The 27375-nt window shown below is 50.6% G+C and overlaps 13 protein-coding genes across 13 annotated transcripts; 9 read left to right on the top strand and 4 right to left on the bottom strand.

Annotated features, from left to right (window-relative positions):
- Positions 1-72: 72 nt before the first annotated feature.
- CC77DRAFT_1090688 (hypothetical protein) lies at positions 73-1242 on the bottom strand. Its single transcript, XM_018529531.1, has 2 exons — positions 838-1242; positions 73-785 (listed from the first exon to the last, which is right to left on the bottom strand). Exons 1-2 carry the CDS (start codon positions 840-842, stop codon positions 152-154), a joined length of 639 nt encoding a protein of 212 aa, XP_018390521.1. The 5' UTR covers positions 843-1242; the 3' UTR covers positions 73-151.
- A 1689-nt stretch (positions 1243-2931) lies between these two features.
- Positions 2932-5270, top strand: CC77DRAFT_953945 (hypothetical protein). Its single transcript, XM_018535445.1, has 2 exons — positions 2932-3074; positions 3126-5270. Exon 2 carries the CDS (start codon positions 3293-3295, stop codon positions 4835-4837), a length of 1545 nt encoding a protein of 514 aa, XP_018390520.1. The 5' UTR covers positions 2932-3074; positions 3126-3292; the 3' UTR covers positions 4838-5270.
- A 759-nt stretch (positions 5271-6029) lies between these two features.
- On the top strand, positions 6030-6970 carry CC77DRAFT_926879 (NAD(P)-binding protein; the record flags this gene model as incomplete). Its single annotated transcript, XM_018533957.1, has 2 exons — positions 6030-6062; positions 6113-6970. 2 exons carry the CDS (start codon positions 6030-6032, stop codon positions 6968-6970), a joined length of 891 nt encoding a protein of 296 aa, XP_018390519.1.
- A 323-nt stretch (positions 6971-7293) lies between these two features.
- CC77DRAFT_953940 (hypothetical protein) lies at positions 7294-9033 on the top strand. The gene is made up of 2 exons (XM_018535444.1): positions 7294-8583; positions 8639-9033. The coding sequence occupies exons 1-2, from the start codon at positions 7657-7659 to the stop codon at positions 8906-8908; spliced, it is 1197 nt and encodes a 398-aa protein (XP_018390518.1). The 5' UTR covers positions 7294-7656; the 3' UTR covers positions 8909-9033.
- Positions 9034-9044: 11 nt separating this feature from the next.
- On the bottom strand, positions 9045-11194 carry CC77DRAFT_980112 (polysaccharide lyase-like protein family 4; the record flags this gene model as incomplete). The annotated part of the gene is made up of 2 exons (XM_018536049.1): positions 9305-11194; positions 9045-9252 (listed from the first exon to the last, which is right to left on the bottom strand). The coding sequence occupies exons 1-2, from the start codon at positions 11080-11082 to the stop codon at positions 9045-9047; spliced, it is 1986 nt and encodes a 661-aa protein (XP_018390517.1). The 5' UTR covers positions 11083-11194.
- A 392-nt stretch (positions 11195-11586) lies between these two features.
- On the top strand, positions 11587-13118 carry CC77DRAFT_1046436 (hypothetical protein; the record flags this gene model as incomplete). The annotated part of the gene is made up of 3 exons (XM_018527444.1): positions 11587-11595; positions 11729-12171; positions 12233-13118. 3 exons carry the CDS (start codon positions 11587-11589, stop codon positions 12693-12695), a joined length of 915 nt encoding a protein of 304 aa, XP_018390516.1. The 3' UTR covers positions 12696-13118.
- A 201-nt stretch (positions 13119-13319) lies between these two features.
- CC77DRAFT_1027744 (MFS general substrate transporter) lies at positions 13320-14852 on the top strand (the record flags this gene model as incomplete). Its single annotated transcript, XM_018526386.1, has 2 exons — positions 13320-14514; positions 14569-14852. The coding sequence occupies 2 exons, from the start codon at positions 13320-13322 to the stop codon at positions 14850-14852; spliced, it is 1479 nt and encodes a 492-aa protein (XP_018390515.1).
- A 1005-nt stretch (positions 14853-15857) lies between these two features.
- Positions 15858-16331, top strand: CC77DRAFT_1004753 (hypothetical protein; the record flags this gene model as incomplete). The annotated part of the gene is made up of 1 exon (XM_018523297.1): positions 15858-16331. The coding sequence occupies one exon, from the start codon at positions 15858-15860 to the stop codon at positions 16329-16331; it is 474 nt and encodes a 157-aa protein (XP_018390514.1).
- Positions 16332-17457: 1126 nt separating this feature from the next.
- CC77DRAFT_926990 (argininosuccinate lyase) lies at positions 17458-18921 on the top strand (the record flags this gene model as incomplete). The annotated part of the gene is made up of 2 exons (XM_018533963.1): positions 17458-17512; positions 17582-18921. 2 exons carry the CDS (start codon positions 17458-17460, stop codon positions 18919-18921), a joined length of 1395 nt encoding a protein of 464 aa, XP_018390513.1.
- Positions 18922-19035: 114 nt separating this feature from the next.
- CC77DRAFT_300580 (hypothetical protein) lies at positions 19036-20277 on the top strand. The gene is made up of 2 exons (XM_018531132.1): positions 19036-19524; positions 19602-20277. The coding sequence occupies exons 1-2, from the start codon at positions 19232-19234 to the stop codon at positions 20170-20172; spliced, it is 864 nt and encodes a 287-aa protein (XP_018390512.1). The 5' UTR covers positions 19036-19231; the 3' UTR covers positions 20173-20277.
- Positions 20278-20381: 104 nt separating this feature from the next.
- Positions 20382-21668, bottom strand: CC77DRAFT_1056893 (hypothetical protein; the record flags this gene model as incomplete). Its single annotated transcript, XM_018527955.1, has 1 exon — positions 20382-21668. One exon carries the CDS (start codon positions 21666-21668, stop codon positions 20382-20384), a length of 1287 nt encoding a protein of 428 aa, XP_018390511.1.
- Positions 21669-22319: 651 nt separating this feature from the next.
- CC77DRAFT_980103 (DUF663-domain-containing protein) lies at positions 22320-25095 on the top strand. Its single transcript, XM_018536048.1, has 3 exons — positions 22320-22553; positions 22604-24408; positions 24460-25095. The coding sequence occupies exons 1-3, from the start codon at positions 22442-22444 to the stop codon at positions 24994-24996; spliced, it is 2454 nt and encodes an 817-aa protein (XP_018390510.1). The 5' UTR covers positions 22320-22441; the 3' UTR covers positions 24997-25095.
- On the bottom strand, positions 25056-27205 carry CC77DRAFT_1016101 (U3 snoRNP-associated protein Utp7). The gene has a single exon (XM_018524157.1). The coding sequence runs from the start codon at positions 26882-26884 to the stop codon at positions 25217-25219; it is 1668 nt and encodes a 555-aa protein (XP_018390509.1). The 5' UTR covers positions 26885-27205; the 3' UTR covers positions 25056-25216.
- Positions 27206-27375: the final 170 nt, after the last annotated feature.

Raw genomic sequence — 27375 nt, 5'->3', positions numbered from 1 at the left:
TTCCTGGATTAGGTAAGCACGCTTTTGACGATAGGTCTTGATTTTGTTTCTTAATAACAGCGGTTCATCACTCCCCGATTGGGACTTGTTTAATTCGCTATTTGAGCCACTCCGGAGTTTTCGACAACTTTCTAGAGGAGACAGCTTGAATCTATTCTTTCTCAAGATACGATCCGACGTCAGGCCTGGACTCAGGATCTTCGGGGCGGACCTTCACCGTGGTCTTTAGTGCATCAACCAAAGCTTCTCTAGGACATGTGTCGAAGAATTGCATCCAGCCAACACTTTCTTTTGAGTCATCATACGCCATGTACGTAACGTTCTCAGCGATCAAGCGTCGAAGTGGAGATTGTGGAGGGGTACCTTCATAAACGATCTTAACGCTCTCCGGTCCCATGTACCAATGAAGCGCCCTTTGCGCTGTGAAGATCGCCTGCAACACTGCGTTCTTATACCTCACATCGATAATCTTTTCTCCAAAGACGTATGATTTTGCAAGCGCAACAAAGACCTTTTCCCTCTCTTCGTATGTATTTGCGACTGCTTCGTACTGCTTGTTTGGTATAGTGTCGTAGTACAACCATTTGATGTAGTCGCTGACTATGTCCACGGGATCTACTGAAAGATCAATGACATTCGGTCCCGCTTGCATGTCGGTCCATTCTGGCTTCATAGCATTCTGGAAGAATTTTGAGCTTTTGTAAAGAACACCACGGTGAACGTTGAGACGCTCGGTATCGCCAACGCATCGCGCGACTACTAGCTGGATAATTGTGTCGCTCGGGCTATACGTGTTAGTGATAACGAGAAAAGTCCCGAGCCGCGAGGCATATTTACTTCATGTTGATCGCTACGCGAAGTCCAGTCTTCACTAATCTAGGTGCGCGTACCTAAGTAGGGTAATATTTCTGTGGTTGCTGTTGCTGTTGTCGTTGTGAGAAAGTGAGGGAGTATCGAAGAGAGAAACTTAAGGCAGTGAACAGCACCTAGGGCGAGGGTATTTGTTGCAACTTCACCTGTTCCGTGCCAACGCCTGCAGCCTATCTGCAAGGTGCTCTTCGATGTGACGTAGTGGTCTGGCGAGGGAATACCCAGGTAACGAATGGAATCGAGAGGGAAGTGGACGGGACAGTGAAATCTGCGGTGCACTCGTGTCTGTTTTCAAGCGCTAACAATCGTCATAGTCTAGCAATTCCATCAAATTCTTCCCATTGTAATCGAAAAGAAGGCATCTCAATATACAAAAAGGCATGGTGCCTTCACCTTATGAATACTAGATTATTTGAAACCACCTGCATAGTTGCGCCACTGGCACGCAGACACTCCTACACAGTCTAGTGTAAAGACGAGAGCACTGCGATTGGTATACGGGAAGGGCCCAGACCCATGGTGACTGCCCCCCAATACCTGAACTTGCTTCTCTAGTTACTACGCCATGAATTAGCCTCCATCACTACCGCCAATCCAAAGCAGCAGCCTAACGCCAAAAATTTCTAGATCACAATAATCACGGATCTCACTCTCAGGCATCCTAATTACCGTTCTCGACACAATCCTTCATTAGAGTTTCTTTATCATGTCCCCAGCTAATGATTCAGATGGCGCCTTCACTTGAGCCTTCGCCATATTTTCGGCCTTGTCATTTGCAACACTAGGCACATTTGGATCACTCAATCGCTCAGTATGAACATTCCTCGACCTTCCGTTGTAGTCCTTTGCCATTATTTCGTCATCACAACTCTCCGCAAATGGACGCCTTAGATTTGTATTTAGAAACCAAAGGTTTCTTTCATACACCACTACCCTTCCAGGGTTCTTAGTAAATCTGCGCTAACATATAAATAATAAAATCCGACACACTCAGCCACGCTATAGTCTATAACTCTAACTACCAGGGACATGTTGCCGATGCTTCACATGTCCCACTGACCAAGCATCCTCCACCTCCCACCTACAGTCCATGCACCAGAATTGTACCTGCTGTAGGTGCGCCACCTATCCAATATATCCTTCCCTTTATCGCCTATCCACCTCCGCATTCTGTACTTACCAGTAGTATCCCGCCGTCGAGACCTGACTCCCCAACCACTGTCACATCCGTCAGCCCTAGGTATCTACCACCAAATGCAGCAATTTAGCACCAGACTTTGGCCCACTAAATGAATTGCAAATGTTGTAGGAGCTCATAACACTCACAAACCTTGTCGCTCTCTCTACTTGAAGCTTCAACAACGTGTCTCTCAATCAGATCCACTGGCGACTTCTTTGGTAGCTTCCCTGGAGTACTATCCGCACTGCGATTTTTCCTCCGATTACCGACAAGTTCTTTCCTCCCTCCATGGCATCTCATATGTACCGATATCTCCAGCCTTCCTCCAAGCACAACTTTCACCACACCCATCACGGCGACGTTCACGCCTCCCAACCAAGCACGAACGATCAGCAGATTTACTAGTAGCGTAAAGATTTAACACTAGGGAAGGTTGTCATACTAAGAGCAAGAGGCACTTTATATATGTGACAGCCCAGATGTCTTTTGATGTGCCGAGGTGTTTCCAAAGAGCCACCCATAACGTTGCCCTGTCCTGTGCACGAATACCACTGCAGCACTAGCGCTGGTTTTCAGGCCTCTGAGGTCCCTCATTCTTGGCATCTAATCCGTTCTCAGTGATCTGCACGATAAATATCCTGGTCAGATTATGCTGTGTAACCACACTAAGCAAAATCATACATGTCACGCGCTTTATTCCGAACGAATGAAGATGAGTTAATGTCTCTGTTGGACTGTTGCCTTGACTCTTGCATCTGCGGTGTACTCACCGGCTGCGCTCGGCCATTTACGTTATTCAGCCTTGCTGAGGAGAGTATTGCAGAAGGAAAAAGGTGGCAGAGGGGTTCGCATTGATATATGCTCAACCCAGGGAAGGGGTTTGCTCTCTATGTTTGGCCGGATCTACAAACTTCACTGACAGCTAGCTACGTCAGTTACCGAAAGTATGATGTTTTCTGATAACCTGGGACTTACGTGACGTGTAGCCAACTTGACGTATACTTTCTATCGCCATTTTTTGTATGTAAGAAGTATACTTCTCTTTATACACGGCTTTCGTCTAATGTTGGAGCAGGATACTCATCCACCTTGTCACTGCTTACACCCAAAGACGATCTCTGCATATGCAGAGCCAACAGCACAACTTGATCGACATAAGTGCAGACGTGGTCCCCGCTCGAACGTTCTCTCTATCATAATAGAGTCCGTTGTGTACCCTCACTTGTTAATCCAGATACTGCGATGGCGACCAAATCGAAGGATGTCATAATTTCACTCGGCGATTTAGGCCTTGAGGAATCAACCCACCACTCGCTTTGCGATTCACTAGCCTCTTTTCAAGATGCTGTCCACTCATCTGCTCAGATCGCCGGAGCCATCAACTCTCAAATCCTACAGTACACATCTGAAGCTGATGCTGCATTCCTCTCTACTGCTCTACCCACCACGGAGATTTGTTTGCTTTATGAGAACACCAAAAGGCTTGCAGATACCACGATAACCTTGAAGACCACCATCAAAACGTTCAACAGAATGATAGAGAATTCCATAATTACGCGCATCGGATTGCTTGGAGGATACAGTACAGTCGATGTGTCCGATAGGCCTCTCGTTGGAAAACTCCTCTCGCATTTCGATGAAAAGATTAGGGAAATCATCCGAGACGTTCTTGATCGCACTCGTGATGAAAGCTTGCTGTGGAAGGTTGCCGAGAAATGCTACGAAGAAGCCAACAGGCTTCGTGGCGCTCTTGATGCCGATGATTATTTAGTCCCTTTAGGGGAGGCAAAGTTAGGCTGGCCGTTTGACGAGGACTACGAATCAGAAGCATATTACGACCATGAGGAGCGTCTCTTTTCAGACGAAAATTACGTCAAAAGCTTCCAAGCCAGAATAAATCGCGAACTTGAGAAAGAAGAAGTGTACAAGCGGAGCTGGATTGATTTCTGGGTCACGGTATTGAACAGGTCACCTGGAGGACCAACGCTTTTTTATCCACCGTTGAGTCCCAACAGTCGGGCCCTCGAGATTGAAGACGTCCCTAGGTACCTTTTCCGGGCATTTGATGTGGCTAGCCATGGAACGAACGACGACAATAAAATAGCGTCCGTAGAGAGCCGTATTGGTTTATCCAAACAGGGTCGAATCGATTTGTTGCAGCGAGAAAGAATCGATGCAGCGAAACGCTTGCATTGGCATCTAGACCCGGAATCACGTACAGCGGAGGAAGACGACAACCTCATGTCATGGACAAGCTCATTACTCTTCGCGATACAATGCGCAATCTGGAGAAGCCAAGGGCGCCAGCCGGGAGATTTTAAGATTTGCGTAGTGGATACCAGGAAATTTCCACAAGGGCAATTTGCGCGAGATCTGTGGTTATTCAAAGCAATCGAGTCGATAACCTTACCGCAAGGTCAGGCGCGAAATTTCTTCAGATTCCGTCAAACCAACTCAGACTACTACAACGGCGAGTACCTTTCTCAAGGAACGACGAATATTGCCAATCGATCGTGCATCACGTCTCTGCAGAACTTGAAAGAAGCCGGGCTCTCTGAGCTTTATCCAGAATTCGACGACCCTGAAGGCAAAACGAAATGGGCTAATCGAGCACTGGAATTGCGAAAAATTTGGTCAACAAAGCAGGGAACGAGTGATAGAGATGTCGAACTTGCGCTTCAGATCGCGCGCAAATGTCTAAATTCATTCGCACCAGTCGACGTAGCCGCCGTCCTCCTTGCCTTTAAGAATCGCAAGATGATGAAACCAAAACAACTCAGTAAGTAAACATCTCTTTTCTCTGCTAATCTTACTACGAAAGACTTACCTACTCAAGACAATCCTAGCCGAACTGAAACACGGCTGCCCGAGTGGGCAGAAAAGCCGATTGAAGTCGGCCGATTTTGGAATGCTATCAAGTGTGGCGATGAATTGCTCCCCGTAGAGTCTGAACAACCCTCTTCTTTGGACCAGGAAAAGGCATTCCTACGTCGCATTTGGCTACCATGAGATGTACGTAATGGGAGATAAGTGCTTGAACGCAGAAGATCCCTTCAAGTTGCTCATACAGCTGGAGAGAAGGGGCCTGATTGAGCGAGTAGGTCTACCTAGGTAGATGCCGAACACTGACTTTGCGGTCGTCCTGAGCTGTTGAAGTATGAACACAGTAATCGGACAAAGTCTAAAAAGCTTGGCTTTATAATCAAAGCAGTTTAATGCAAAATCGGTTTTCGCGTTTGTGATTCGATGGAGACGGCGCAAGGTAGCAAAAGGGACAACTTGGATTACTGAATGTCTAAGGTTGGCTAGCGTCTTGGCACGACGGTGAGTTTCCGCACGATATGCTAAGCACACCCAACAACATCGTCCTTTCCCTTGCATCCAACCTGGTTCAGTGGCATGATAGCTCCGGTGTAACTACGGCACCGATGTCAAGCGACAGGGTCTCGAGCTGTGCTGCGCTTACAGAGAAGCTTCTGGAGAGTGACGTGCTCCAAAGCTGCTCCAACCATACCGTGTACCAAAGTAAACTGACTCTCGATGACCAGCGCAAAAGAAAGCTGGTAGTAGTCCGACCCCAAAGCAACAATTCTTGCTCGTCGAAGAGCGACGTAGCGGAGGACTCGAGTCGCTCCGAGTGTCTACCCAACTACCGACCGACGATAGGATCACATGCAGGGATGCCTTGTCTGCGACAAGCTTCAGGTACGCCATTAGTCTACGCGTGCATTAGCAAAGCATAGCGGTTGTAAAGCGCGGGTTTGAAAGCAACGCGGAAAGTGAGGAACTGAGGATGTGGGGCCTTGTACCTGCATCATAGGACTGCATAATCACGTCTTCGTCGCGACATATATAAGAGGTCGTCTTCATCACCTTAATAGATCACAAACTCAGCGATATCCATTTCTTCAACTTACTCTACACTCTATAGTCAGGTAACACACCGAGTCTATTCACGCACCGACACCAACACTTCAACATGGCAGCCATCAAGAATGTCATCATCATTGGAGTATGCATCTCTCCCAAACTGCCCGTGTACTCATGGACTAACAACGTTAGGCGGGTGGTAACCTCGGTCCCTCCATCTTGAACGCATTCCTCAAAGAGTCCTCTTTCAACACAACCGTCCTTTCCCGCCAAGGGTCAAAGTCTACCTTCCCCTCAGGTGTCAAGGTCATTCGCGCAGACTACGATTCCCACGACAGCCTAAAGGAGGCATTCCAGGGCCAAGATGCCGTTGTCTCACTTGTTGGTGGTATGGCACTGGGCGATCAGAACAAGTTGATCGATGCCGCCATTGCAGCGGGAGTCAAGCGCTTCCTTCCTTCAGAGTATGGCAGTAACACACCCGATAAGCGCACTCGCGACATTGTGCCCGTGTTTGAGGCCAAGTTTGGCACAGTCAACTACCTCAAGAGCAAGGAGAAGGAGATTAGCTGGACCAGCATCATCACTGGTCCTTTCTTCGATTGGGGCCTCAGGGTCGCTTTCCTAGGCTTTGACGGCTCCTCTAAGACTGCGACCATCTTTGACGATGGTGAGGCTGTCTTTTCGGCGACCAACCTCCACCAGATTGGCCTTACAACCGTGAAGGCACTCGAGCACGCAGATCTAACCAAGAACCAATACGTATACGTCAGTGGATTCCAGACAACGCAGAACGAGGTGTTGGCTGCGGCAGAGAAGGTCACTGGTGCGAAGTGGACTGTCAACAAGGCCAGCGCGAAGGAGCACATCGAGCAAGGGCGTGCTAAGCTTCAGTCGGGAGACCATAGCGGCATCCCGTACTTGATCCAGGGTGCTACATTTGCCAAAGAGCATCAGCTAGGTGACTTGTCGTCGGCGGGTCTGTGGAACGAGAAGCTGGGTGTGCCCAAGGAGGGTTTTGAGGAGACCATCAAGGCTGTATGGGGTTAAACCGAGAACTGTCGGTCTGGATAGCGTCTCGAGGTAGTCCTTCCACCTAATTTGTGATAACGATAATGATTAAATAAATATGCCTGAAACACGCGTCTTTCTCATGTACTGCTGTAAACGTGATGATGTGATGAGGCGAGAGAGCACTGTTGGCGTCTCACATGTTTTGGGACGGGCCCACGCTAGCTTGTTTTCGACACCTGGGGAAGATCCCGGCGAATCTCCATCTGAAGGTTAGGACATGGCCGAAGACCAACACGCGTAAAATCGTCGCACCTACCAATTGGAATAACACCAAAACTTCAGAATATCCCTGTGCCAATCATAAACATGGCAGATCGCGCGGCCAAACGGATGCGACGCATAAGCACCGAATATGACGAATCCGAGGGCGACGGATGGGATGCGAGAGGAAACAGCACCAGGTATGTGGCTGACAAGGCGAGCGAATGACTTGCACCCATCGCCAAGGGCAGCGCGTCGAGTACATCATCCCCAAAGAGCAACTGCGACCCAAGAAGGCCCTCTCTGCACCACCACCTCTGTGCCACCCGCTTGCACATCCCTGCGCGACGTCAGCGGTACGGAGATACGAACGGGCTATCTGACGCCGTCGCAATCCTTCCTATCTGCCTTCTCCCGCTTTTGCCGGTCCTGCTCTGTTCTCCCCATACGCCGCTACAATCATGCCTCGCCTACGGTCGCGCGCACCTCCAGCTCCTCTAACACCCTCCAGTGCCACTCCTACCGCCTCCTCGACCCGTCCACGCCGCGGGACTGCGAACCAGTCGCCTGCTGCTGCCGTCATACAGCGCTCCTCGCCCGAAGAGACGCGCCAGTCGATACACCTCACCGTCAAGTCATCCCCCAACAAGATCAGACAGGCCACCGGCGGGGCTGTGCCAAAGGCAGGCGTCAGCAGGAATAACATAGTCGCGGGCAAACGCGCTTCACGGAGTAGTCGTGTAGTGCAGGAAATCGACAGCGACGACTCGGACGAAGACGACGACGACGACGCCGAGGAGGTCGATGCCATGGATGTGGACGACGACTCGGACGAGAACGAGGTAGACGCTGAAGGCGACGAGGATGAGGACATGGACGCCGAAGGGGACGAAGACGACGATATGGAGGACACACCAGCGCCCCGAATCACCGTAAACGCGAACAGAGGAATCCCCGTCCAACCAGCGCCAGCGATAAAACTCACAAAAGCACAAGACAAAGTCGAGGCCAAGGAAATGGCCATGGACGACGACGATGACGACGACCTCAGCGATCCCGACTCCGACCTCGACGAGGAAGACGCAGAAGGCGAAGACGAGGATGCCGAGGGCGAGGAAGACGACGACATGGGCGTCACACCTACTGGGGATATGGACGAGGACATGGACAGCGACGAAGATGCCAGCCGCGACCAGACCCCTGATGTCACCAAGATGACGAAGCGACAACGCGCTCTCATCAACGAAGAAGGCGATGGCGCACTCCTGGCACTCTCCAACGAGGCACAGAAGAAGAAGCACCTCACAGCTGAAGAACACGCCATGCGAAGGGCTGAGATGGCAAGGCGAAGGAAGAATCTCAGCGAGAAGAGGAATGAAGAAGAAAAGGTTCGTCCCCCATTCCACATTATCTGAAGAAACAGCTACTAATCCCCATCTCTAGCTCGACACTATCAACCGTCTCCTCAAGAAACAGCCTCCAAAACGTGGCCGCAAATCTATGATGAATGTGGACGAAGACGGAGAAGAGATAGAACACGAGCCTGAGCGCGCAAACCCGCTCTTCACACGCTACATCCAGAATGCCAAGGGAACTCAGCTCGCTGTTCCTGACGAGTGGCTTCAGGCTCCCGTTGGCAGTATATTCGCAGGGGACATCCAGAAGGGGACTCAGAAGCCATTCAGTGGAAGGATGGTTGAGGAGGTAGCTTAATGGCAGTCTGAGGACAACGTCGATAAAGAGAAACAGAAGGTGTACATTTAGCGGTGCATATTATGGAGTTGTGTTATTGCTGAGCTTCTAGAACACGTCATAATCATGATACAATTATTCCTGTCTATTGATCTAACTACTTCACTTCCAATCTCATCGCATCATACTGTACATACACCGACTCGGGCAACAACGCACTCTCGTAGTTTGTCCCGTTGTACGGTAGGCTCAGTATCAAACTGTTCTCACCATCCTTCAGCATAGAAGTCGGGAAAAGAAACTTGTGTGCGAGATTGTAGCAGATGACTGCAGAGCGGACAGCGCAAGATGAGGATTGGTTGTATCTGAAATCTCAATTAGTAACAACCTCAAGGTATAATGCACAGAGGAACTTACGGAATGATCCATGGCTCAAGGTCTTTGCCGTTCACATTGACGGTAAAAGGTAGATTCGAGTACGGCTCACTTGCGTTGAACACATCCGTATTTCCTGCTGCCGTCTTCGCACCAGCAAGCTGCACAGTAAAAGTAGCAGTAGTCTTGTTACTCAGTTCTTTCGCCTGTGCATCGAACAAGATAGTCCAGTTATACGGATGATCGGGCACAGGTACCGGGCGCTCGTAGTTCGCCTTTCCACCATAGACAGCCCAGTGGACGTAGTTGAGTGCCTGAGACTCATCGTCCTGACCAACCTTGTACGTCACACCCTCGGGGAACTCGTCGACGAAATCGTATGCGCCCCAGTAGAGACGGTATTCTTCTGTGAGGAGAGGTTTCGTGGAGGATTGAGCGTAGCCGTGGCGGTATTCACCAGAAGATTTATCAGGGGTGCCGATACGGAAGAGTTCTTTGCCTGCGGATTCGGGGATCCATGTCGCTGATACGGAGGTTTCCTCTCCAGCGGACACGGAGATGTCGTCCTGGTAGTAGTCGCCAAAGATGCCGTCGGCGTAGACGGTGAGACGGTAGTCTCCTGCTTTTACACGAGGAATGATTACTTCGCCGTCTGCGGAGATGTCCTCCCAGTACTGGTATGCTTTGGTGTCAAAGACGTTGTCTTGGAAGTTGTGGCCGCTTTCTGTGAGGATGGCGATGGGGTTCTTGGCTCCGGCAGGCAGGTTGATCTTTGCATTGAAGGTACCACGGCCAGATGTTGGGACGAGGTTTGGTACGTATTTTGCGATGGAATCGTAAAATTCGGCATTCCACTCTGGACGGAGACCGTACTGCTCTGCGTCTTCTCGAAGCTCTTCGAGCGAACCGCCAGAGTTGAAGTGGAAGTACTGGGGTCCAAAGGTACGATCGAAGCCATCGGTGATGTTGGGTGTTTGAATGCCGTGGTGGTTGGAGACCATGTAGTTATATACAATGCCGTCGACAACGAGATCGGAATGAACAGGGCCGTTGAAGTAGGTCTCGACGGTGTTGTGTACGAGCCATGCGCCGTAAGTTGAGCCATTGGCACTACCGGTACCGTCGGCATACATACCGTGGGCTTTGTGATCGCGCCACGTATCTTGGAAAGTGTACTTGGTGAAGTAGTCTCCTACTCCCTCGACATAAGGACTCTCTTTATTGGGCAGATACCACGTAGCGTCCTGGACAGTAACCTGACCCTCGGTATCCGGGCGAGGTGCAGCAAACTTCTCGTTGGTGACGAAGTGTGTGAAAAGTGCCGGTTCATGGTTGGGTCTGAATAATGTGCGGAACTCCTGCAGATTGCGCAAGAACGGAGTGGTCTTGTTGTTGTAAATCACACGACTAAAGGTGTGTAGGCCCGTCTCCCCTTCTCTTAAAAACCAGTATTGCTCCAACCTCTGCCCAGTTGGAGCGTAGGTCTCGCCCATGCTAATACCACCATATGGGGTACCAGTAGAATCATTGCCACTGAACAGCTGGTACTGAACATTGCTGCCCCGACCGGGTGTCCAAAAGCCACTTGGAGTGCAGTAGCAGTCGAGATATGGACCAACTCCGGTGTTGCCGTCTTCCGTCCCAAGGAGGTTCTGGCCGTCAAGAGTGAGGACATTAATATATCCTCTTGTCTTGCTCACCGACGCGACGAGCCGGTCATTGGCGATAGTCAGACTTCGATTGTTTTGACTCGCGTTCAGGAAAGCCCATGATGTCGAAGGCAGCAAAAGCGCCGCCGCGGTTGCTACGGTGGAGCGCATGTTGTAGATGGAAGGTGCCAACGAGCACTGCTTGCCCTGGGGAGCACTTGCCTCCCCATTTTTATACACCTCGTATCCAGGTACACGGGAAAATTAATTGAAGCCAAGTTCGTTGATCCCAGCCATAATCCGGGGTAAAGGAGGACAGAATGCTATGGGGTAGTGACGCTAATCGGCCCTTCGGTAGGAAAGCGCCCGAGGACAGGGTCTGTTGAAAGTCGAACCGGCCCACATGTTCTTTCGTACCTTCCCAAAGATGTGTTTACACGGGCAGACTATATTAAATACGCGATTATGAGTGGTTATGACTTCACATGAGGGTGTGGAGAATTGCTGGCGGGCGTTGTTTGTGGGCGGTACCTATGAATAGCCTCTCATTTAGGCGAGTCATGACGGAACCAAGGAATGTGCTACTTTCCGGTACGGCCTTGTTATCATGCACACGATTGATTCTCTGCAATTCCAAGCAAGTAATCATAGGCTTCCGTCGAGTGGTCTACTACGATGGACACAGTAAGTCGAATATGTTCCGTGTTCTAGTCGTATTGAATATTCGCAGCATGCTACGCCACACTTCCAGGGCTAGCGCAGGCATCAGCCCTTACATGAGAGATCACCCAGCACAAGATGTATCCAAATTGCGTAGGTGATGTGTAGTGAAACCTCAATCTATACGAATATACGGTCTACCTCGGCACTGATGCGCGCCCTCAAGGACAACATCATCGAGACGGTGATTGTCGTGCCTTATGAACGAATGATAGCAAAGAAAAGGCGGGCAGATGAAGAACACCTCAGAAGACTGCGAGCAGAGACTAGTGCTTCATGGCATGCACGTCTCCCCGACCCAAGAGCAGAGACGGATGATGCCTTCGACATCGGCTCAACTGCCAACATATCACTCCAGCAACAATCGCTCTTCTTCGGAAAGCTACCTCTGGAGCTGCGAAGGCTCGTATATGCCTATGTTATGGACAAAGAAGAACTTCAGCTTGAGCTTTGTGAAGATGGAGACAGGCGTGTCCCGTTCCAGACGAGATGTGGTCAAGCACAAGAGCTTTTGAGATTTCCAAAGTCGTGTAAGATGGCGTAAGTAGTGATGTTCAATGACTCTCACTTTCTTTGCAGCATCTAATTGAAATTGTTGTAGATACATCGAGGCGAAAGAATACATTTACACATGCAATACATTTCGAATTCCCAACCTTACAGCATATTTCTGCCTGCATCGCCTGCTTTCGCCCCGTCTATTCCAGACAATCCGTTCCGTAAGACTGAGATGGGCATACGAAGAGACATGGAAGATGATTCACTTCCTTGAGGGCGATCCACCTTACAATACCTCGTCCTGGCCACTAATGTGGTCCGAGATCTCGAAAATGGAAGGACTGGGGTATTTGAGAATAGACATGGTGATCTGGGCACCGTGTATTGATGCTGCATATGAGCATGTTCTGTTAACACCATTGAGTATTGCAGATGTACAAGAATTGCTAGAATTTGAGGTATATGCTAGTTGGTATCAGGACGGATATCTCCAAGCAGAGAATAGTGGAAAGACATGGCCTTTCAAGATTACACGAGGCATGGGGTATCACAAGAACGAAACGTAGTCGTCGTGATCGCATGCTTTAGTTTCAGTGGAGACGACTGCCAGTATGAACATCATGCTCATGTATGTAGATAGCATCTGATCTTGGGAGAAGCCAGCGTGCTCAGCTGTGATAGCTTACGTGGTGTTGCGTGCGGCACTGGGTAAATTTGGCGGGGTCGGTTTCATGACTGCAGATGTTGTACTCCGATGCAGGCTACCTAGGTACAGTACATGCAGTGCGTTAGGAGTGGTTACACAGCATTCGGTGATAAGCAATCGATGGTCAGTGTAGAAGTTACTAGATATGGTGTTTTCCGTCTGCTCCTGAGGTCGGTAGGAAAAGGAAGCCTGGTGTCGCGATTTCGAACAAAAAAGAATAGTCATTTACTTTTCAATCAGACTGTTGTTAGTATCCCGGGGCCATGTCTCAGTAGAGTAAATCAATAAATGAAGATCATGGTGAGCATGTGATAGGTGTCGAGCAGCGGCCCGAGCCTTCTGACTATCTTCAATTACGTCATCATCGGACTAATCGTTCCCGCAAGCTGTGACATGATTCAACAACAACACGCGTCAAAACATACAATACCCAGCCAAGCTTCGCAGCGGGAGGACGTACGGATACACCAACCTTTGTTCAATGATGAGTTCCTTCCAGGGGGAGAGGGAGCCTCTACTGCGGAGCCCTCCAACCAAAGTTATAACATTCGAGCCCAACGACCCAGACGACCCGCGGAACTGGTCGAAAGCGCGAAAATGGCTGATGGTCGCTGCTATTGTTCCGATAGACCTCAGTGTCTCCTGGGGAGCAAGTGGCTTTAGTCCTGCTGCGAGCGATTTTGCGAAAGACATGGGCGTCTCACCGAGCGTCGCGGTTCTGGGATTAAGCATGTATGTCCTTGGGTTGGCTTTTGGGCCTATGACCTTGGCTCCTCTTTCGGAGTACTTTGGAAGGAGACCTGTTTATATCGTGTCTTACGGCATCTTTCTCTTACTACTTTTGGGAACGACATACGTAGAAACATTAGGTCCATTCCTAGTCCTGCGCCTGTTCTCAGGCTACTTTTCATCTACGACGATCTCGAATTTTGGAGGCACCATCGCAGATCTCTTCCACCATCATGACACTGGGCCAGCCATGTCATGGTTTCTTTGGGCGGCAACAGGTGGCAGTCCTACTGGATTCGTTCTTTTCTCATTTATCGCAAAAGGTAGATCATGGCATGCTGTATTCAGGATCATGTTCTTCATCTGCTTGGGCTTCTGGTTTGTTATGGTCTTTGCATTATACAGTCTTGGAGAGACTAGACATAGCGTCATTCTCTTACGAAGAGCAAACGCGTTACGCCTGCAGACAGGGGACGAGGAGCTGGAAGTGCCAGATGAGATGAAACAGCGAGGACCAAAGCAGTTGTTCGGCACAGCGCTCGCACGCCCATTCCGCTTCCTGGGATCTGAGGCTATCGTGCAGTTTGGTGCACTTTACAACGGATTCCTCTACGGCCTGAGCTTCCTTTTCAACGGCGCATTCCACATGATTTTCGGTCCGAATGGATACGGCTTTGATACCATCGGCGTCGGTATCTCTTTCCTAGGGATAGTTGTAGGCATCACGTTTGGCTTGATCACGAACATCTTTCAAGAACGGTACTACCAACGACAAGTCTCCCAGGCTGGCCATCGTGACGTCCCTGAGGCGCGAGTGTACCACGCGAAGCTGGCAGCTATCGTATTACCGATTTCCCTTTTGGCCTTCGCACTCACCGCAACGCCGAACATACATCCGTTCTTTGCAGTGCTCGCTAGTGCGTTTTGGGGGTGGTCATTCTATACCCTGAGTAAGTCAGCCAGGCGTTTGGTATCAACTATATGACGCTAACGGCTCGATCTAGTCCTCATGACCCTTACTTACACTGAAGACGCGTATAAAACGTACTCAGCATCAGCACTTGCTGGCATTGGGCTCATCCGTAACCTTGCTGGCGCTGGATTTCCACTGGTCGGAAGACATTTGTTTCTGAACGTAGGCACCAGGAACGCAAGCCTTGTGCTGATGGCAATTGCAATTTGTTTAGCGCCCATACCATTCTTTCTTGAAAGGAGGGGCGTGTCATTACGCAAGAGAAGCCCATGGGCGGCCGCGCATGAAGACGAGGACGAAAACGATCAGGAATAACGCTACTTGTATCAGCTGGTCCTACGCTGGAAGGCCTATACTGTCCCGTGCCTCAGAAGGTGTTGGTGGCATGTTACATTCAGGTCTCAGGTTTGGAAGATCTGACTGCTGCATTCATCGAGTATGGACTACACGTACATGGCTGATCCAGCACCATCTACTGTGGTGTGTTCAGTCAGATGAATACGTCTCTTTAGCTTCGCATACCCAGGCAACGGGTTTCGGCACTAATCGGACCCCAAGTCGTAATCAATCCGCACAGCCGCAACTCTGTTCGATCTCATCAGCCACTAGTGAGGCTTGCTCACTATCTAGCTATCCATATTTGCCTTGTGCAGCGGCAAGGGAAATGGATGGTTCGATCCTTCGCACGTGACCTTCGAGTACTCAGCAAATTAACACACTTATTGGGCATAACAAAGCATGACGACTACCCTAAACCAGCATAAGAACGTTTCAAACACGACAGAACACATCGTTTCGGATCTGCCCGTGGTTCTAGCGCGTAAATCGACCAGACGTTGCGAGCCAACCAACGCGTCGCGCAGCCGGTGGGTCGGCGCGTAACGCTAGATCTCGCGCTGTCAACTACCCGCCTATCCATCCGCCTACCCACTTGAGATATTCTTAGAAAATGGCAATGTACATATGAGGCTCTGTTCTTTGCGATGATGATACAGTATTCTTCAGCCTCAAACAGTCTTCTTTCCTTCCGTCAATTCCATTCGGTTCTTTTCTTTTGAGTGTGTTCCGTGAACAACTCAGTGTTTCATTCACAAGTTCACTTGCTTCTTTCCTTCAGTCAAGTCTCAGCATAGCGACGGAGTTTTCCCATCGATTTCGAATTTTCTCATCTACTCATTTCGAGAGCATTTCGAACAGCGCGCAAGTCGTGTCTTATCACCAACGACAATCCGAGCTGCATTTACATCGCCACTTCATTCCGGGCAAATACCACAAATCCTCCACAATCAAGCTCGACAAAAGTTAACTATCCACGCAACAATGTCCTGCCAACCCTTCACCGCGGTTCCCCAACCACCCACCACACTCCCTTCCTGCGCGGTACCTGTCGGTGGCTCCAATTCCTCGATCCTAGACGCATGCTGTAATGGCCACATCAACGCCATCGCCACATACTCCGCTCCCGACACAACCACATCGTCACCTTCAACATCATCAACACCGGTCATTGTCAATTCCGAAGACAACGACGGCTGCTTCCAGTACTGCATCACCGACTCTCCAGACATCGTCCAGAGTTGCTTGGCACAGAAAATGGAGGAATACGAAAAGGACAGCGCGAGTGGTATGGGTATTTTTGGCTGCTTCAATACAGATAAGGCGGTTGGTGCGAAGAGGAACGATGACGAGGCAGGATATGCTAGTGCCGGTATGAGGATCAGTGGAGGTAGGAGTTGGATGGTCTCAGCCTTGCTCGGTCTGAGTGTTCTTGGTGCTGTTGTGGGAGGACTATGAGCTGCGACGGCAGTTCTAGAGCACATTGAGAGTACAAGGGAGCGATTTGCATGGTCAAGTTATATACCACGGTTGTTCTGTTTAGCATTTTCTGGCGTTGACGCCATATCTAATGAATAATGACAATCCTCATAACTCAAGCTTTCAAGTGACACGATACTGTAGTAGCGCCGGAATCTATCATGCAATAGTCCGAACAGCTTCCTTATACTTCCAGAAAGAACATGAAGGATATGTTCATGCCTGAACACTCACCGTGCACTTTGACAACATTGTGTGATAACATCACTCGTATAGTTGCAGTTACCATGATCCTTATTATATCACATGGTAACTATGATAGATATTAGTTAACTCTCAATTTCTCCTACGTGATGTTAACGCAGGATTTTACAAGTCTCTCAACCGGAAGCCCAAGATGCCAGTGCTAGACCAACCAAAGTTCGTCAATTATCGTCAGCAAAGGTTTGTGCATCCGACGCCTCGTCCACCACTGAAATCTAGCATTGTACGAAACCTAGAAGCCAAAGCAGAACGAGAGGAATCTGGAGGCTCATCCTTCGAAGTTCCTGAGAGAAAGGATAGCATGGTGTCACCATCAACACGTGATTCACCAGACTCTGAGCTTTTCAAGCCTTCTTTTGGAACCAAGTTGCATGTTGCTTTGCAGCCATCCAAACACAACCCGAACCACTCGAACAGCTTGAGCTTGTTAGAAGCTGGATTGCGCGGGGACGCCCTGCCAGAAAGCCCGCCTGGTGTCGCTTATCTCACGATGTTCTGAAGCAAGCTTTTGATAAGGTTCGAAGCAAACAGTAGTACTGGGTATTTGTTTTCTTGTGGTGCTTACGATAGCGTATGTTCTATGTTCCAGTATATTACCCATGAATCAGCAAGATACCTTGAAATCAAATGTTCCATCAATTGAGAATGCATGATTGACATGTACGTGAATCTGGTGATGAGTCTATGATTGAGGGGCAGCCGAAGTGGGGACAAGGGAAAGTTCCCCGCGACATTTAGCGCTATCGCACCCCTGCCGCCGATGCGGAGCGTCATCTTTTTCTTGAACGCGCAAACAGTCACAACCTAATTGCACAAATCCTGTACTCTTAATATACTCAAGATGGCTTCAGAACAGAAGGTAGCAGAGAACAAGCTTTGGGGAGGTCGTTTCACAGGTTTGTGCAGCCAATGGTTCAATTGAGCCGATAAACACTTGGGATGACTGGATACTGAGACGCGTACAGAGGGCCTTGACCCAGTCATGGAGCAGTACAATGCTTCTCTACCGTACGACCGTCTGTTCTACGCCGAGGATATTGCCGGTTCAATCGCGTTTGCTCGCGCCAACAAGAACACTGGCATCCTGACCGCCGATGAGTTCGCTGCCATCGAGAAGGGCCTGGCACAGATCAAGGAGGAGTGGGCGTCAAAGACCTTCGAGGTCAAGGCCAACGATGAAGACATTCACACCGCCAACGAGCGACGACTCAGCGAGATCATTGGCAAGGACATTGGAGGAAAGCTCCACACAGGGCGTAGCAGGAACGACCAAGTCGCAACAGATCTACGGTTATGGCTAAGGGAACAGCTCAGGACACTAGAAGGCTACCTGAAGCTTCTCATAAAGACATCAGTACAGCGAGCAGAGGCTGAGATCGATGTGCTGATGCCCGGCTACACACATCTCCAGAAGGCACAACCAATCCGATGGTCGCATTGGATCCTCTCACATACCACCGCTTTCGCGTCCGAACTCGAGCGCCTCCGCGAAGTCATAAAGCGTGTGAACCGTTCTCCTCTGGGATGCGGTGCGCTGGCTGGCAACCCTTTCGGCATCGACCGTCATGCTATGGCCAAGGAGCTTGGATTTGAAGGCCTGCTTCCAAACTCGCTGAATGCTGTCGGAGATCGCGATTTCGTCTTCGAGACAATGCAATGGGGGTCAAGCCTCATGCTTAAGATGTCGCGCTGGGCGGAGGATCTGATCATCTACTCGAGTCTGGAGTTTGGCTTTGTGCGACTAGCCGACGCCTACTCCACAGGAAGCTCCCTGATGCCGCAGAAGAAGAACGCAGACTCCCTGGAGCTGATCCGGGGAAAGAGCGGCCGTGCTTTCGGACACATGGCAGGATTGTATGTCACCATCAAGGGTCTACCCACAACTTACAACAAGGACTTGCAAGAGTCTGTTGAGCCTCTCATCGACCACATCAAGACGGTCAGCGACTCCATTCAGATCGCCACCGGTGTCCTATCAACTCTGACGGTTCAAGCCGACAAAATGCATGCCGCGCTCACCCCAGAGATGCTGGCTACAGAGTTCGCAGACTACCTTGTCCGAAAGGGTGTACCATTCCGTGAGGGTCACCACATCTCTGGTCGTGTCGTCGCCTTGGCAGAGAAGGAGAATGTACCCATGGATAAGCTGAGCTTGGAGCAGCTCAAGGGTATCGACTCGCGATTAGGCGACGATGTGGTTGAGTGCTTAGACTATGAGCGTGCAGTAGAGCTGAAGAACGCTACTGGTGGTACAAGTAAGAGTGCTGTCATGGAGCAGATCGACATCCTGAAGGCGATTCTCTAGAGAATCAATGTGTTTGAGTAACGCCAAAAAACCGGTTTAGACAAAATCTGTGGTAATTTCAGATCATGAGATATGAGGAACGATTATTATACGACTTGGAACACTCAGTCATGATAGATGCCTGTTGCTTGGGCTGAGCACCGCGCATGTGCTTACCCCACTTCATCCGTAACATCATGCCTTCCGCGGATCCGCGAACAGGGTTACGCATACTTTACCATCTTGAACATGTCTGATAGAGTCTTCAACTAACTTAAACTGCACTTCTTCGTTTGTACGAGACCTGAAAATCACGTCTGTCACCCACAAAATGCAGCCAGATCCACATAGCACCGACGTCGTCGCCAACATCAACTACTTCCCTGCCACAGGCGTGCCAATCCCCAAATCAGCATGGAAAACGAAATATCTAGATGACAACGATGAATACACTCGACCTATGCTGATCAGAGATGTACGCAAGGCCGATAAGACCTTCGACTTGGATGTAAACGGCTTCACGTTCGTGACATTACCACGCAAAGAGAGAGTAGGACGTAACAGCAGCGAAGAAGATGTCAAGCGAGAATACTACCCTGAGCTAGAAGAAGTCGCCAAGAAATTGTAATGCCCGCGTACATATCTCATTATAGGAATGAAGAGACAAAAGAGGAATGAAGCTAACACCACCACCAACACAGAACCGGCGCATCAACAGCCCACGTATTCAACCATGTTATCCGTGCCCACTCTTCCCCCACGGAAAAAGGCATTCAAGATGCACAAGGCCGCTGGCAAGACATCCCCTCGGGCCACCCACACGTCGACTACGAAGGCTCCCCCGACGCCCTATCAGGTACTCTCACGGAGCTCTCCTTCCCACCTCACATCGAGGCCCTCTTCACCAAATCCTCCCGTTTTTGTTTCCTCGGCGCCTGGCGCCCCTTGAAAACAGTGAAAAGAGATCCTTTGGCCGTGTGCGACGCGACCACCGTTCCCGACAGCGATTATCAGATCAGACTAAGGGAATTTAGTCGTACGGGGAATAAGAGTAAGAATTATGTTATGAGTCATGGAGAGAGCGGACAGAAGCATGAGTGGTGGTATATGAGTAGCATGCAGCCGTGGGAAATGGTCGTGTTCAAGGGGTTGGACTCGAAGAGGGAGGAGCTGGGATGGAGGTGTCCACATACGGCGTTCAGAGTCAAGGGGACTGAAGGGGAGGAACCGAGGGAGAGTATCGAAGCGCGAATTGTATGTTTCTGGGAATAGGAGTTTGAGTTGCTATCCTTGGGTTGGGATAGAGGGTGTTGGTTATATTGTATTTGTAGCAATCTGACTCAGAAAGTGGAGCTGGTTGTGATCCATGCGCGTTGTATGAGCTTAGGGACCTTCATTGTCTTTGACGAACGGTGTATAGTATCTTACTGCGAGAGCACCATCGATTTATCACCCAGATGCCTCAGCGTCGACGCAACCTACTAAAAGTTCGTCGATAGCCCACGACAAGCTGCGTCTGGTCGAGGCATAATATATGAGCGTATGTTGCATACAGACTGTGGTCTGGTCGGTGCTTCGGATTGTTCCTGTATAGCCTGTAGATCATGAAAAGAGCGTGGCCTACGCGTATTATGACTGTTCCCACGCGGTGCCGTATTCGGCAGACTGCCCATCCCATGATAGGACCGGTTGTCTAACTTCCGATTGTGTCGCTCGGCGATTCCGTATTTGGGTTGCATACTCATCCTCCAATCTGCTTGGATCTTTATGTTCGAAGGCTGGCTCCCATCCTGGGCTGACTTTTCTCGCAGAAGCTCCCACCACATGACCTCTTTTCTCAACGCCACAAATGGAGGTTCAGCGTAAACATCTCGCTTAATGTTGGCCATCCCATATCTGCAGTGCCTTTTGTTGTATTGCTTGATTGCCTTGCCCAGGACCAGTGCGAGCGCCTCGTTGGACCTCGTGCCGAGCTGTGCAACAGCTATATCGTCAGAGACAAGTCGGCGTGCAAGTAGCTTTTGATTCTTGTCCATACCCAGCTTGCCAGGTAATAGGCCACGCCGTCGTGTCCAAAATGAGGTCTTGGTGTAAAGTAGTGTCTTGTTATGGTTCCCACTATCGCATCTGTGCGACCGGAAAGCGTACAGCTGTTCGAAAACGTAAGCTACATCGATCCCAAGGGTTTGTGCTGGCTGCATTATGAGATCAATAATAACGTTGCGGTCCTCATCTTTTAGTAGACTCTGGGTGTTGTCGATGACTGCCTCGCATGCTTTATGAATGGCATCGGCATACTCGAGGACAACACGCATCTCCTGGAAATTCAGAAGACTGGTGTTTCGAGTAGAGAGGTTCGCAGTGCACAGATGCGGAGAAGATGCAGCGAGAGCGAAATGGAGCTCGTGAAAGTCGACATCATAGCTGTATACCAGTATATCGAGGAGAAGACGGACGAGAACCTTGACTGCATCTGCCCTATCGCGAGGGAATTGTAAGCCTGTAGGGTGGCCCACAATTTGATCCGGTCCGAAGGGATACGGTGCTGGAGCGTTGACGGAGATATCGTTATTTGACTTGACCGGAGTGCGTTGAGTGGATGTTTGCTGAACATTTTGTGAAGAAGGGGGATTTGGATTGACTGGGTTGCGTGGAATGGCGCGCTGGTAGATTTGTTGCGCAGCGGGAGTCTGGCAGCTTGCGTTAGAGGTCTGCCCTGTTGACCCTGCATCCAGCTCGTTTGTGTCCTCTTGAGACAGTATGGGCATCGCAAAAGTCACCCGCAATAGAGTCGATATTGTCGAGAATAGTCGAAGAAGCGACACAGGCGTCCACTGCAAATGTCCGTGAAAACGACAGAAGGGAACGAGGAGAGCACACCAAGAATCATAAAGTGGCAGCATGACCCTTCGACCGCTGTATTACGACAACGAACGTAAACATCGTCAAGTTACGATCTGTAAGGGTCCAAGAGGGGGATTTTTGGTTACCTGATTGACCTGTTCGTGGCGCTATAATTGCGCAACCCACCGTTGTGCTGAGAACATGTAATCATCTCTCTCCAAGGGTCAATGGTAATCCTGGGGCTCGTCTTGACTTGGCCATCGAGGTGTAATGCTTAGGCACAGTGAATATCTTCCAGGCTCTTTCACTACATGCGCTGATTGCTGCCGAAACATGCTTCGCCAGCGGAAGCCAAAGGTGTGGCATGTTTGAAGGCGTGTCTTTGTGGCTATGGCAGATCGAACATCTACTTTCAAAGCAAACCTACATTTTCAGGCTTGGGGAGGCAATGCATAGAGTGTAATATGTGAGGCGAAGAGCGGTTGAGTAGAGCGCGGGCTGGGATGCAGGGATGTTGCGCATGACGCCACAGCCGAGGAACCAAAATTATTCCACTTAGGCACCTTTATCGATAACGGGTCAAAATTATCGCCATCCCACTCTCCACCACCAAACAGTGTAGCGCTGTCTTTGATACCGAATAGTCAAAGTGGCGTCCATTCCTTTTCGGTTCAAATCAGGTGGCAGCGGCAACAACATGGCTCCCATCGCTGCGCAATCGCACCACCACCGCAGTACCACGAAGAAAGAGAAGAAGGGCTTCAAGTCTCGCCATGCCACCAAAGGCGCGCTCAAGGAGCAGAGCAAGGGTGCGTCCTTCACCACCACCAGGCCGGACTTTGCTGACTGTGTTGTATAGGCAAGGTCAACTCCCTCTCCTTCGAATTCGGCAGTCGCAAGACCCCCCACCAGCAAGTCGTGAGCAAGATCGACCGCCGCAACCGCGCCAAGCAGATGCGCATCAACAAGGACCACGAGCACGCAAAGTCTTCCAACGTATTCGCCGGAAAGGATGGTGCGCCAAGGATCACCGCTCTTATCCCGCTGTGTTCAGACGTTTCTACCGCGGCAGCTGTGCGCAGCCTGAACTCCAGTCTGGACATTGAAGAGGAGGTTCCCGAGGCAGGATGGACGCGCACAAGCATCGACCGTTTCAAGCAGAAAGTGCAGTACCTGATCGTCAAGAGGGATCTTTTGGCGGCTCTTGACGCCTGCCGTGTCGCTGACTTTGTTGTCTTCATCCTGTCGGCGCATGAAGAGGTCGATGCAGAGGGCGAGCTGATACTGAAGTCGGTCGGAAGCCAGGGTATCTCAAACACTTTCACCGTCGTCCAAGGATTGGACAAGGTCGAGCCCGCGAAAGCCAGGCCATCTGTCGTTTCCTCGCTCAAATCATACATCACCCACTGGCTACCCTCCACCGAGCGCGTCTACTCTCTCGACAACCGACAAGAAGGCGCGAACCTCGTTCGATCGCTATGCACAACCACCACAAAGGGTGTTCGATGGAGAGACCAGAGAAGCTACATGTTCATTGAAGATATCGCCTGGCCTGGTGGCAAGTCAGCTGCTAGTGAGGACGGTACTGGCGACGTTGTCATTACTGGTGTTGTCCGAGGTCTTGGACTGAAAGCCGACAGGCTAGTACAGGTCGGAGATTGGGGCGACTTCCAAGTCGACAAGATCGTCGCTGCACCGCTGGAGGCGAGAAAGAAGAACAAAGAAGAAGAGATGGCTGTTGACACAGAGGGCGATGACACTCTAGAACGTCCAACGGAAGACCAGGATGATCTGGCAGATCTCGCTCCGGAAGAGACCCTCATGGATGACGTTACCAACTACGCAACGTCCATCGCCCCCTCTGAGCGCAAGGGTGTTCTACTCGATGATCACCACTACTTTTCAGACGAGGAAGAGGAGGTCGCCCCTGCGAAACAGAGGCGTTTGCCAAAGGGCACAAGTAACTACCAGTCCGCATGGTATCTTGACGACATGTCAGACTCAGGTTCTGATCTTGAGGACTTCGACGAGATGGACGTTGAAGACAATCAGAGTCAGCCTGCGCACCCGGCAGACGGTGTAGAAGGCATGGATGTTGATGGCAAGGCCATGACAGAGGGTGGACCATCTGAGTACCCGCAGTCGGAGATGTTCCTAGATCCATCACCAGAGGACGAGATTGCACAGATCGAGGAGTACCGGAGGTCCAGGAAAACTGAAGAGGATGAAGACCTGGAGTTCCCTGATGAGATCGAATTGCACCCGAATGTTAACGCGCGAGAGCGTCTGATCCGTTACCGAGGATTGAAGAGTCTGAAGAACAGCCATTGGGAAACAGAAGAGGATCGACCATACGAGCCAGAGGAGTGGCAACGGTTGCTCGATATCTCTGACTACAAGCGCACAGCGACCAAGTTCATGCGCGAAGCCTGGGCTGGTGGTGTCAAGCCTGGAACTCGGGTAAGCGTACACATTCGCGGCGTCCCATTACAATTCCAGGAAATTCAATCACGGCCAATGGCCATGTTTTCCCTGCTCAGACACGAGCACAAGCGCACAGCTTGCAACTACAGCATTCTGCTCAGCTCCGAGCACGAATCGCCGATCAAGTCAAAGACCGAGATGATTGTGCAGTGTGGACCAAGGAGGATAGTGATTAACCCAGTAAGTTACTACGAACGTGTGCTTTACCATCTAGTACTGACAGTTCCTTAGCTATTCTCGCATGCTGGAAACACACCAAACAACGTGCACAAATTCTCCCGCTTCCTCCACCCTGGCCAGTCGGCCATTGCGTCTTTCATCGGTCCTCTGACCTGGGGCAATGTCCCCCTCCTCTTCTTCACACGTGAAACACCCTCTCCCGACCATCCCTCCTCACTCCGCTTGATTGCGACAGGCACATCTCTCCCACCCTCCACCAACCGCATCATCGCCAAGCGCATCATCTTGACCGGCCACCCCTACAAGATCAACAAGCGCGTCGTGACAGTTCGCTACATGTTCTTCAACGACGGCGACGTCAAGTGGTTCAAGAGCTTGCCTCTATGGACGAAGCGTGGAAGGAGCGGTTTCATCAAGGAGAGTTTGGGTACGCATGGATACTTCAAGGCCACCTTTGATGGCAAGATTAGCCCTATGGATGCTGTTGCTGTCAGTCTCTACAAGAGGGTGTGGCCAAGGAGTGCAAGGGCGTGGAGGGGAGAGATGGAGCAGTCGGCTGAACAGGTGCCTGAGCTTGTTGTGGCTTAGAAGAATACGCATCAATGACTTTTATGATATCATGGGCATTTTAGGCATTTTAGATAGGTAAAATGGGTATGGAGTTTTATTGTTCGTTCTCAACGTAGTGCCTCAATCAACTACCAAGGGGTACCAGATCAGTAGTATAAACGCCGTGAAATGCTGATGAAAAATATGCTTTTCACCCCCAACGCCAGTATGGTATCTTAACAAGCGAGCATGTTAGAGCTCACTTCCTAGCAAACCTCTCAAGCGCAGGACCATACTCCTTCTTCAATCTCTCCTTCCTCTCAATCTGCCTCCTTTGCATATTCTTCAGCGCCTCTCTCGCCCTCTCCTTCTCCTCGTCAACCACATTCTTCGTCCCGCTCTTCCTCAGGTATCTCCTGAGCGCCGAGTTCCTACCCTTACCCCTCTTCTTCAGCATATCCACCTTGCCCGGTTCCTTCTCTCCTCTCGCCGCCCTGATCTCCCTCTGCCGCTCCTCGTTGGTCGCCAAATCAAGGTTACCGACAAAGTTGGGGTCGAGCGCAATCATCTCGGGTTGGATCTTCTCGAGAAGAGCGTGGACTTCTGTTTCGCGACGTTGCTTGGAGGTTTCGTAAGGGTTGGTGCCCGGTTCGAGGGTATCAGGGTTGGGTTCACCGGAACCAGGGACGATGATGGAGGAGAAGCCCTTGTCATGGGATATACCGAGGACGTCTTCGAAGGGGCAGAAGCGTACGCGACCAATGTTTAGTCCTTCACCGCCCCAGCCCATGTACGGCATTATGGGTGGTGTTTGGTCTTCGGCGTTTCGTCGGAAGAGGTCGTCTTTGTAGATGGCGGTTTGCGTGCCGAAGCCGACAGCTGTGAGGTTGCGGTCGGAAATAGAGAGCGTGGTACCGGGGACACGGAGCGTTTGTTGATGCATTTCTTTGAACATGCGGATGTCCCAGACGGACATGCGTCGGTCTTGTGATGTGCTGACCATGTAGGTTCCTGACCTGTCTACCGCGATGCTTCGTACTGGGCCGCGATGTGGGAGGAGCTTGACGAGGGGAGTAGCGCTGTTAGGCGACCACAATGTGACGAGACCTTTTTGATGGCCGACATGTAGGATTGCGTTATGTGGGTTTTGTGCGAGAGCGGTTGAGGGGCCGAGCTTTGTGTAAAGCTGCTGTAGTGACTGTCCGGTAGAAACATCGGTATATCGTACTATACCTGCCGTCGACACCGATGCAAGAAGGAAGTGATATGGCAGGTATTCGAGGTGTGTGGCTTCGGAATGGTTCTTGAGCTTGTGCATCTCAACACCGTCGCCCGAGTAGATATAGACACAGTTCTTCTGCGCTACCGCAAAGTTCTTCTGATTACTTGTGTGTAGCCATCGCGCGTCTCGTACCGTCTCGTTGAGTTGTAGTTCGCAGCCAAGTTTTCCGTCTCTCCAGTCGAAAGTTGCGACATGGCCTTTTCTGCCCGCAATCAATAAGTCTCTACCATTGCGACTGTATTCGCATACGTCGTATGGCCCAAGACCTTCTAACCGCAGCTCGAAGCTCTTCTTTGCCGTCTCGACACCAACCTCCTGCTTGATTTCATCTTGTCGCACTTTGTATGTCCTTTCCAGCTCATTTTCGGGTTCCAACAATCCAGGGTTGTTCTCGAGCAGAACTTCGACATTCTTCGCCTCTATCGCTGCCTGCTTGTTCTTCGCCTCGAGCGACTTGATGTTGGATCGCAGCTTCTTGTCCTTGACTGACTTTGGCCGTATGCGATCGCCGCGTCCATACTGCTTCGTGGCTGCCTCGGTGAATTCTTTGACTGCACGGGTGTCTTCGTCGTCGATGGGCGCTGCGTTTTGCGACTTGCGCCGCGGTTGCGAAGTGCTGGGCTTAGGCCCGCGTTCCATAGCCATGTTCTGTTTAGAAGGAGCGGCGATCCTTTCTCTGGAGATAGGTTATGTGTCTCCCTATCAATTAGTCTTGTGACGGCAGAGGTCTCTGGGTGTATGCGCTGAGGTTCTTTGCGCAAAACGTTCTTGGTCGCGCATGCCCCAATCCTAGAATTATTTCTGCCACTGTTCACCGCTTCGGAATCTTGGCACGCTAGCGATGGCCGCGCCTTCTCGCGTTGCATCCATAATCTACACTAACAACCATCTCAAGGGTCTCTTCGAACTACAAGACGTCGCTCGGATATGATTGTCGCGCTCGGCTTCCCATGAAATGCGAACCGTGCTATGCAGTTCGTCATGATCCCCTTCTTCACTGCGTCAACCAATCGTATCTCAGCAAGCCTCAGCCCTGAAGCAGGCCTCAGCACTATACCTATTTAGGTGCCCTTCGCGCAGCAGGAGAACGGCGTCTGCGGGCTTATAGCATTAGCCAAACTCAGCGCTCTGCCACG

The sequence above is a fragment of the Alternaria alternata genome, assembly GCF_001642055.1.
Source record: "Alternaria alternata strain SRC1lrK2f unplaced genomic scaffold CC77scaffold_2, whole genome shotgun sequence".
Lineage (NCBI taxonomy): Eukaryota > Fungi > Ascomycota > Dothideomycetes > Pleosporales > Pleosporaceae > Alternaria > Alternaria alternata.
This window is presented reverse-complemented; position numbering and strand designations above follow the sequence as displayed.